General features: G+C 46.3%; 1 protein-coding gene across 1 annotated transcript; it reads left to right on the top strand.

The window, feature by feature from the left end:
• The first annotated feature begins 791 nt into the window (after positions 1-791).
• Positions 792-6,887, top strand: LOC119296128. The gene is made up of 3 exons (XM_037574522.1): positions 792-1,087; positions 3,677-4,438; positions 4,770-6,887. Exons 1-3 carry the CDS (start codon positions 1,076-1,078, stop codon positions 6,408-6,410), a joined length of 2,415 nt encoding a protein of 804 aa, XP_037430419.1. The 5' UTR covers positions 792-1,075; the 3' UTR covers positions 6,411-6,887.
• The last annotated feature ends 4,042 nt before the right edge of the window (positions 6,888-10,929 follow it).

Below are 10,929 nucleotides of genomic sequence, written 5' to 3'. Positions count from 1 at the left end.
GCAGGCCAGAACGTAACTTTACGTACTACAATTACGTAGGTCTAGCATTTTTGTGCATATCACATACCAATAATGAATACATCATAAAGTCTCGACTGTCCGATAAGCAGTGTACGATCCTTTCTTGCGGGTGCGACAAACATTCATCCTTTTACATCCGGTGCAACAGATCTTGGCATTAGTCTTGAACCGATAGCATATATCTCATGAATAATGCAAAAGACCCTACTTTTTCAGGGATTCGTCGCCCACCCATCTTTCATACTCCCTCCGTCCGGAAATACTTGTCGTACCAATGAATAAAATTGGATGTATCTAGAATTAAAATACGTCTAGATACATCTATTTCCCCGACAAGTATTTCCGGACGGAGGGAGTACTTCCGATTCAACGGATTTTGTTTCAGCGGTCTCAAACCCTGAATGTATATCTCATGACTAATGTAGGACGTGTATTTCTTATAAACAATTACTAATTATCTTCATCATCTGCTAAACAAAACATCCCCTTTCCGGCGGGGGCGACAGAAACGGTTCTTACCTTTGATCCGATGGTGTGTACGCACGCACGTCAGATGAACCTACGGCGTGGATCCAACCAAAGTGGCATCCAACGGCGAGCAGTTCAAGGAAATTGCGCTTGCGGCTGCAGCAAGCAGCACGACGTCGTCGTGAGAGCGAGCGTTCTCAACACACCACAAATTTCTCTCTCCGCCCTTGTCCTGCTCTCTCGTCTTTAAAGGCCGACGCCCCCTCCCTCTGTTTTCCTGCTTACCCGTCTCCATCTCCGCCTCCACCCCTCTCCTCGCCTCGACTGCGAGCGAACAAACCACCCTCCCAAAAGCCTCACGCGCCGTCCTCCTCCCCGCAACCCGGCGCATGCCCTCCTCCGCTGCTCGTCCAACCCGCCCGCGCCGTGGCCTCTGAATCACGCCGCCATCTCCACCCAGATTCTTTCACCCCGGTCGTCGTTCCGTGTCACCGTCTTCTGTTTCCCGTTTTCCCAGCCAAGAGAATCGTCGGCCCCTGCCGCCGGAAGCTTCGTCCAGTAGGGGCGGCGGCGGCGGCTCTCCTGCATGGGACGCAAGGTTCGTTGCTTGCCTCGGCTCTTTTCCTCCCATGTTAGTACATTCGTTCTTTGCTTGCCCGGCCGGCTGGTGGCTGGCGTTTCGGTGATGCGCGTCGCGCTCCCCGGCCGTGCCTTGCGCTTACGGTAGCCGTCTTCCTGGTTCCTCCGTGCTGGTTGCGTCCATGATCACGTCATCTCTAGATTTCGGGACGGTGTTTGCGTCTCTGCGCCCGCGTGCGAGCGTGTTCGGCTCGGCGAGGGCATGGGGTTTGGTTCGTACGGCCGCCGTGCCTGCCTTGGCTGCTCCAGCCTCCAGGTTTGGGTTGTCCGTGACTTGCTCCGACCCCGTCGTCCTACCTGATGGGATTGGGTGGGTCAGGGTGGTGCCTGAGATTTGCAGGACGCGATTCATGGGTTTGGTTTGGGCTCTAGGAAATGACTCGATTTGCTGTGTTTGACTCTCCAGATTTGTAGGCTTGCTCCTAGGTGCAGTGCTTGTGAATTCGGTAGCCTATTATCGTCAGGCTGATGTGATACATACGTCCTAGTTATGGTGCAGTGTTTAATTCGGACAAATGATTATCTGGGAGATCCGATGTGTCATGACAGAGTTTTACTTGTTTTACAAAGCATTGTGATTCACAACTGTGAACACGATAAATCTTAAACATCACCAGCATTGCCTGTCTGATAATGTGCAAATGCAATTGGTGCGGCAAGTTGCAGTAACTGCTGGGTGATGTCAGTTCTGATGTGATGTCAATTGGTCTGGCTATATGCTGCTCAAAACATATAAGCCACTTCAAAAAAGCTCCTTTTTTTAATCAATCTTATCTGAGAGAGATGCCGCGAAGGTTACTCCAGGGCTGTACAATGCAGTTCATCCTAGTTGCAGTATTTATTTCTGCTTCAGTTGCTTGCTGTAGTAAGCAATGAATTAGTAATGCCGTGTACTTCACTGTTGCATATAGCACATTTCAGATGCTAGAGATATCATGCATGTACATATGCATGTGAGCTCTGAAAGGGATGAAAATTTCATGTGTTCACTTCACTTATTCATACAGAGCGCCATTTTGTTTCATGCTCCTAAATGCACAACCAATGCAAAGTGGCTCTGATCAACGCTTGCCTATCCTCCCTGCCTATGTTTCTTATGGGATTCTACTCTCTCTCGGCTGGTACCCACGCCAGCTTCGACAAACAGAGAGGGGCTTTTTATTGGAATTCGGCTGACAATAAGCGCAAATATAGATTCGTCAGATGGAAGCTTATGTGCAGGCCCAAAAGCCTTGGGGGGCTGGGCATTATCAACACCGCTATCATGAATAAATGCCTTTTAATTAAGTGGTGGTGGAAGATCATGACTTCTGGGGCTGGGACTCTTTGGTTTTCCATCCTCAAAGCTAAGTATTTCCCTCTTACCAGTCCGCTGTTTGCTCCGGCCCGCGGCGGCTCTCAATTTTGGAATGGTTTGCTTAAAGTTAGACCTCTGTTTCTGGAAAATGTTAAGTTTGTTGTCGGGGATGGTTCTTCAGTTCGTTTCTGGCTTGACTGGTGGTGTGGTGACTCGCCGCTCTCCGTGAGTTTTCCCACCCTTTTCTCTTATTGCCCTGTCCCGGATATCTCCATTGCTGAGCTTTCGGCTAACAATTGGGACCTTGCTTTCCGGCGTTCCCTTTCTCCTGAAGAGTTCGAAGACTGGCAAAGGCTCACTGCTCTCTTCCCTACGCTCTCAGAGACTCTGGACTCGGTGGTGTGGCCCCACACTTCTTCAGGTCGCTTTTCGGTCAAGTCTCTCTATTCCAGGCTTGTCGGTGGATCTCCCACCAACAGGTTCTCTCAGGTCTGGCGGGCCCGTGTTCCTGAAAATCAAAATCTTCCTCTGGCAAGCCTTCAGAGGTCGCCTGCCTGCGGCAGACCAGATTCGTAAGCGGAATGGACCGGGATCGGAGTTTTGTGCCCTTTGTGGCGCGCTGGAGGACACGAATCATATTTTCTTTCATTGTGTTTTGGCCAAGCTGGTCTGGAGTTGTGTGAGATCTTGGCTCCATGTCTCATGGGACCCTTCTTCTTTTGTTGATCTCCAGACCCTGGCTAAGTCTCTCAGTGGTGTCACCAAAAGAGTATTCTGGGTTGGGCTTGGAGCCATCTATTGGTCTTTGTGGACGATTAGGAATAAGTTTACCATCTATTGGAGATCATTGACTAGGGCGGAGGACCATGATGCTTTTGATCTCCTGGTTTCCAAAGTGCGGGCCTCTGCGTCTTCCTTATCCAGACAGGAGCAGGTTGCTTAGATGGTGTTTTGCGTTCCCTCTCTTTCCGGCCTGCGTGCCGTTTGTTTCCATGGATGCCATGTATCTCCTTAATACTTTGGGGCCACTTTGTGTTTGCTTGTTCTTGATGGGTTGGTTGTTACAGTTGCTTGACTCTGCCTTGTGGCTTTATTTATAAAGTTGGGTGTATGCCTTCTCTCTAAAAAAAATGCACAACCAACTTAGTTATTTATACTGACGATGAATACTTCTTATTGTATCAATTTATTTATACTGTATCAATTTGATGATCCTTGACAACTGACCTTTTTTTTCTTCTATATTGGCAGATGGGAACACTTCAGTTAGAAGACATTGGTGATCACCATTTATCTGTAGAAGTTTCTCAAGCTTCGGATGATGACTCACCAGTATCCCCATGCATAGGAAGTGCGCACCAGGCAGAAATCCCCAACCTAGCCACAGACGATGAACGACGTCATCTCATGGCCAGCTCACTCCACAGTTGCAAGTTACATGTGTATGATTATCCTAGTGTTTCTATACCAGTTGTATGGGGAAGCCATCCACCAAGTCAAGTTAACAAGAAGGAAGATATTACAAGTGAACTTAACTGGACATATCTGGATCCTCATGCTGTGCTACCAGTAGATCAAATTGACTCTGCAAATAATCAAGTTTGTGATGAAACACCGGTTCAGTGTTTCACCCGAGAAAGCCGTGACCTCTTCACTGACAAGACAATGGTGCATCAAAGAGAAACAAAAAAAAATGCTTCACTGCATGGCTTATCTGCCTCCGTTTGGACTGGTCTAGAGGAAGAATGCTTTCTTCTTGGGCTGCACATTTTTGGTAAAAATCTCAGCCTGGTGAGCAAGTTCATAGGGAGCAAGACTGTTGGGGAGGTGCTCTGCTACTACTATGGGAGGTTCTATAATGGAACTGCATATAAAAGATGGTCGCACCTTAGAAGGACAAGAACTACTAGATGCATTCTCGGGAGAAGCATTTTTACTGGTCGGCGACAACAGGAGCTTATATCTCGTTTGAAATTGAAAATATCCAAGGAGGCTCATGCTTCGTTAGTTGAGGTATGCATTTTGATACAATACGGATTTTAATCTCTTTCACAAGGGATACTGAAATGGTGCAAAATGAATCCCTTCGTGTTATTATAAGATTCTACTAGTGTTGCTATGAATTTGGTGATTGAGATATTGAGGCAAATATGTTGCCTGCTGTAATAGCACAAGAGAACAGCCAAATTTCAGCTTGATGCTTCACTAATTTATTAGCATGATTCGCTGATCATGATTGTGCAGTCATCTTTTTTCGCAAACCAAGTGTTGCCAATTAACCGATGATCGCATATTGTTTCATACATCACGGCTATATGAGCTGAATTACTTTTGCATATTTCAGGTTTTAAGGTCTTTGGGCTCTGACCTAACATCTTTAGAGGAATGTGTCTTCACTCTGAAATCCACCATTGGAGCAGAAACTTTTGTTGAGGTCGTTGGGATTGGTAAAGGGAAGCATGATTTGACTGGATTTGTTCAGGACACATCCAAAACAAACAAAGGTCTATCTGTTTCCGCCAACACACCTAAAGGCATAAATTGTTCCAGGCTTGCTAGAGAAGAGATAGTCAACACCTTAACAGGTGATTCCAGGAGAAGTAAGGTGAAATTAAATGATCTGTTTTGGGAAGCTGTTTGGCCCCGTTTGCTTGCAAGAGGATGGCACTCAGAGCAGCCAAAAGACGTCCGCACAACCAAGAATTGCCTTGTATATTTGGTGCCTGCTATCAAAAAATTCTCAAGAAGGAAGCTCACTAAAGGAACTCACTATTTCGATTCTATCACTGACGTCCTTAAAAAAGTGGCAGCAGACCCGACTCTTCTTCAGCTAGAGACAGATGGAATAGATAATGGTGCACCTGTTGATATAAATGGCCGGGCAACAGGCCAAGATGGTCCTTTGGATAGTGATCTGGAGCTTCCAATGTTCACTATAATTGATACTAGCTTGGTCCAAGGGGAAGCGCCCTTCAAAGTGAGGGCTCTGAGAAGCTTACCTGCTGATGCAAATATTAGCTTTGGATCTACAGATGATTCAGATAATATGTCAAGTGACAGTTCCTCTCAGGAGCAACATAATGATGGTAACTTGTCAGATGACCAGGAATGTCATGGACAAGTGACAGCTCCTGTTAATGACATTGAAATGGGATCAGTTTACAGTACAACCAAAGAATCGCTGGTGGATTTGTTGGAAGCCATGGGGACTGCACCACAATCTGTCTTTCCAGTTAATGGCCATTCTTCCGATGATCGGCACTCAGGCATTTCTAGTGGTAATGGTGACAAAGCAGACTTGACATGCTGCTCTGTCCTTGGAAGGAAAACTGGGAGACTAGTGTATTTATCTCCAAAGCGCAGAAGATTTGCTAGGTACAGTAATGACCAGACCAGCCAACACAGCTTTTATTTACCAGATGATGCTGATTTCGAGAAAAAGAAACTGAAGCCTTTATCCACTACATCAAAGCCAACTGTTATTGATCTTGGTGGTAGTTTCCAAACCAGAACACTGGCAAACTGTTCCATGAAGGGGAAGCCATGTGAACAGATAACAGAGGTTGCGAAGCCTAGTACCAACGGCAGATCGCTTGAGAAGCGGAATGTGGTGAATACAAATGAGGACAAGTCATCAGAAGGAAAGTTTGATGCAGTAGCCAGGACTAGCATGGGAGGGACTTTGCCAGACAATCATGATTTTTTGCAGAAAAATGAAGATCTAACTGTGGTGAATACAAATGAGGACAATTCACCTTCCATTTCGAATAACGAGATAGTTCCTGATGTTTTGGATGCTGCCGGAAAACATGATATAACTGTTGAGACGAGCTCTCGGAGGCAGGGAACCAGAAATCGGCCTCCCACCGTAAGAGCTCTGGAAGCAGTTGCTCTTGGTCTCCTCGGAGGCACAAAGCGCAAGGGGGACACAAGAAGCTTGGCGGCAAGAAGGCCTCCTCAGCGGGCTCGCAAGAACGAAGATTGAATGTGGGCATCTCTACTAGTAGTAGAGAGAAACCCATATATTTGGAGGCTGAAGCGCAGGATGAGCAGATTGTCTTGCGTGGCTCGGATATGTGTAATAAAGTGTGAAAAAGAAAATAGCAGGGTTTTCTTTTGTTTTTTTGCAGGGAAAAAAGAAAAAAAAGCAGGGTTTTCAGGTGGTGGATTTCACAATCGACATGAGCCATCCGAAGCTGTCCTCGATCCATTTCTTGTGGAGGAGCTCACTGTTCCCTCATCATGTTCACAATGCAGGCATTGGTGATTGGTGACACCTTGCTCTCCCTTTCTTTCTAGAATCTCGGATGCGTGAGAAAGAATTTTACAATTTATATATTATTATTTCTGTTTAGTTTATAGAAGGGTTTCATGTCCAGCAAGCTGTGCAAACCCAAGTTGTAATAGAGAAGAAAGATGAACACCATGTTGTGCTTAATGATACCTTTGTTTGTTTTGTTTCCCTCTAAGTGAAGGCCTGTGGCTTTCAGTTTGGATGCGAAGGAGGTTTGGGTGTTTAGCTAGTTGTTTCCCGCATATGTTTTGCCTTTGCATCTGAGAGTTAAGTTAGACTAGTACTAGTTGATAAAAATGTTTAACTTTTCGTCAAAATATCCATGTGCACAGCCTGCTACTGCTAGTAGTGCCATACTATATTTACTAAGCCGAGATTTGGATTTGTAACATGGCTATCAACGAAACGACAAGAAAAAGGCAAGTCATGCCAACAAAAACTGGTGTACTGCATAATAGTATTACCTCCGACCCGAATAAATTGTCTTGTCACAAGTAATTTGGGACGGAGGGATATATTTTATTGATATATAGATTTTTTTTTTTGAAAAGGAGGATTACCCCCGGCTTTCATCTTATTGATATATAGATAGTTAGAGGGAGTCAACAAACTGGAGCACTCTATTTTGGAGGGACAGAGAGAAAAGTTAATTTTTTTACCCCTGGTCAGTAGGGAGCAGATCTAGCTCTTGCCATTCTGCACAAAATTGGAGTAGATGATTTTATAAAGTTATAGTTACTGTGAAAAGTTCCGTCTTCACAGTTTTGTTTAGAGGAAACGGGCTCAAAAACCCCGACTCCATTGCATCCATCAATAAAATCAAGTGTCTTACAAACATTATTATAAGCCCATGGAGGGAACAACTAACCACTGCCTCAGCAAGATCCAGTAGTCAGTTCTAGGTCAAAATACGCGACAACACACCAACGGGTATTAGACGCGGATCGTATCTTGCACATCAGGAGTTGAAGGATACTATTCCATGGCATTTTACGAAAAGTGGTACCTTCAGTGTACGGTCTGCGTATTATGTTGAATGGGAAGATCAATTTGGGGGAAAATTGGAGAGCAACGGGGACATTCCAGTTTGCCGAACCACCCTGTTTGGAAGAAAGTTTAGAACCTGAAAATGCCTGGAAAAAATAAGATATTCATGTGGAGGTGTCTACATAATACAATTCCTTTCCTTTGCATACTTGCAAATCGCCATGTGGCCAGTAGTGGTCAGTGCCTGTTGTGCCAGGGAGGTGCAGAGGATATCAAGCACGCCTTATTTACATGTGGCCGGGCGAACATGATTTGGAGGGAACTAGGTTTGCATGAAATAATAGAACAACCACTTGTGGTGGATCGCTCTGGTGCAAAAGTGATGGAATTTCTCCTGTGTGAAAGTAAGTTCCAGCGTACTTATGCTGATCTGATTGAGATTCCGGAAATTATTGCTTCGACTGGCTACTACCTATGGTGGCAGAGAAGAGAGTTAGTAAAGGGAGAACAAGTACAGACGCCTGATCATACAGCTTTGGCTATACACACTCTATCTCTGAACTTTGTATGCACCTTAGGGAAAACAGAGAAAAATATTCACCAAAATAATTGGAAGAAACCATTGTTTGGTTTCCAAATAACGTGGATGCCTCTTCCTCTGATGATGATAACAGTGGTTCTTGTGGAGCTGTCATTCATGATCATATGGGAGGCTTTATTGCAGCAGCCGTTGCTCGAATGGAACATGCAGCTGATGTGGTTACTGCTGAATCGGAAGCGCTACGTCAAGGACTTTTGCTCCTTCAGAGTCAGGGGTGTGAGAAGGTTGTGGTCCAAACTGATAACGTGACTATTGATGCACTGAATAGAAACAAGGGTTACTCGTTAGTGGCTGCACCTATCCTCGATGAATGTCGAAGTCTACTTGCCAATTTCGGGAAGGTCCTTATTGATCATTGTACTAGGGAGTCGAACATGGTTGCCCATGAGCTAGCTAGTTTTGGGAGGTATAATCCACCGATGTTGTGGTAGGATACACCTCCACGTTTTATTTTATCTTTATTAACACACGTGATATCAGTTAATAAAGCTAGCCATGAAGGCCTTCCCCTAAAAAAAGATAGATTTTAGGGGAACCACACAACCCTCTTTGAGTGGCCTTTCATATTTTTTTCAATAAAGGGCGATGTTATTAACTTAAAATGTAGCATGCAGTGGATACAAAATATTATGAGCAACACCCAATCTCTGTATAATTAGGATGCACACAACCGAACTTCAAAAGTCTAACAATCAGAAGAAAAACAAACGATAAATCGGCAAAAGTAGTCCTATATACCGACACTATGCCTATTTCGAAAGGTGAGGTGGACCGTTCCGGAGGTTATGCTGCCTCCCATGTTAGGTAAAATCCTCTGCATCCACCTGCTCCAACCGCGTACACACCGCCTTGAACAGCGGTTGACCTTCGCTCGTTGTAGCATAGACCACGTATGAAGCGAGTGCGTACAACGAAAAAAACACCTATAGAGGAGAAGCATTTTTGTCATTAAAAACAAAATCATTTCTACATAGTCAAAGCGATCATAGTGAGGCATATGCTCTTAAAAAAGGGAGAGATTTTCACATCCCGGCCTCTGCACCAACTAGGGATGCATACAACCATTTTAGTATGAGTATCAAGATAAACATGGTCCTTAGAATTTTTTAAATGAGTATCAAGATATTTCTTGATGGGTGGTTCGACCATAGACCAAGCTTGATCCTCAATAAATGAGAGGAAACCCGTGTGCATCACCTGTTAATTTTAGGAATTAAACTTCGGTCGTTAGGCTGCCCAACCGCATGTCCAACCACCGAACCAAGGCTCTCTTTGCTAAAAATGGGAGAGATTTTCACTTCCCGGCCTCTGCATCAACTAGGGATGCATACATTCATTTTAGTATGAGTACCAAGATAAACATGATACTCATAATTTTTTAAATGAGAAACCAGATATTTCTTGATGAGGGGCTCCACCTGTGACTCCCCGAGACCGACGCTCCAGGCGCCTTCCATGTTTCTCGTCGTCGTCGTGTGTTTTATTATTTTTGCTTGTTGCATTTCATCATGTCATCATGAGCATTCCATCCACATGTTTTCATAAAACTTGCACCTGTTCGTAGTTGCCGCGTCCCCCCCCCCTTGCCTTCGTTGACCATTCCGAGACCAACCGTGTTTTTCGAGTCCCTCTTGTCTGGCTGCATAATCTCTCTGCAGAGTGCACAGACCCCTCGCGTGCGCGTCCGAACTTCCCCGGACCCGAACCGTACAGTCGTCACGGGTGGGTCTGGATCAACCCCGGACAACCCCCTGCATCTTTCGTTTCTTCATGTGACTACGCGTGGACCCATAGCCATCCGATCTTGATCGTATGATCCAAAACACCTTTGTTTCGCTATAGATAGACCAAACCACACCTAATTTGGCAACCCCTAACTTCTAGGGAGTTTGTCCCTGCCGCTGCCGCCGCCTCACTCATCTCCCACCTCGGGATCCCCATCGCTCGAACCAAATCCATCCTCTCGTTTTCACCACCACACCAACCCGAGCCAGCCACCTCTCTTCCACTCCGCCTCTCCATCGAAATCCTCCCGCAGCACCCCAGCCTCGCTGCACCCGATCCCCTTCCATCGGGCCCCATCTCTCCTCAGCCGAGCTCTCGATCGGGGGAAAGGAGCCCCGATCCAACTCCTCTGCCCTGCCGTACCAGAAGCCATGGATGGCCTCATCACCATGTCGTTCCGGAGAGCCAGCCCGCCGGTGACCTTGACCCCCAGGTCCGGCCGCCTCCGTTTAGCTGCTGCCGACGAGTAAATGAGTCGCCACCCGTCTCTGCTCCCTCTCCTCTTTCTCCTTGCTGTCTCCCTGCCTCATCCTCTCTCTCTCTCTCTCTCTCTCTCTCTCTCCCTCTCTCTCTCTCCTCCAGGGAACCGGACGAAGCTCCGCCGTGGGACGTCCTTCCCTCGCTGGACATCCTCGTGCTGACCAGAGTCGTTGGTGAGATCCTCTGCCGCGCCTCCATGTCCCGTTTCTTTTCCCTCACGTCGCGCCCCTGGCATCTCCCTTGCCGCCTCTTTCTTCTCTGAATTCTCTTTGTCTTTTCTTCAGGCAACAACAGCCTCCTTCAAGCTTGTCGCCTCAAGCCCCTGCCTCGTCTCCTCCTTCGTGGGTCCGTTCGCCC

Source organism: Triticum dicoccoides, chromosome 4B, assembly GCF_002162155.2.
Source record: "Triticum dicoccoides isolate Atlit2015 ecotype Zavitan chromosome 4B, WEW_v2.0, whole genome shotgun sequence".
Classification (NCBI taxonomy): domain Eukaryota; kingdom Viridiplantae; phylum Streptophyta; class Magnoliopsida; order Poales; family Poaceae; genus Triticum; species Triticum dicoccoides.
Note: the sequence above shows the minus strand (reverse complement) of the source record. Positions and strands in the feature narration are given on the sequence as shown.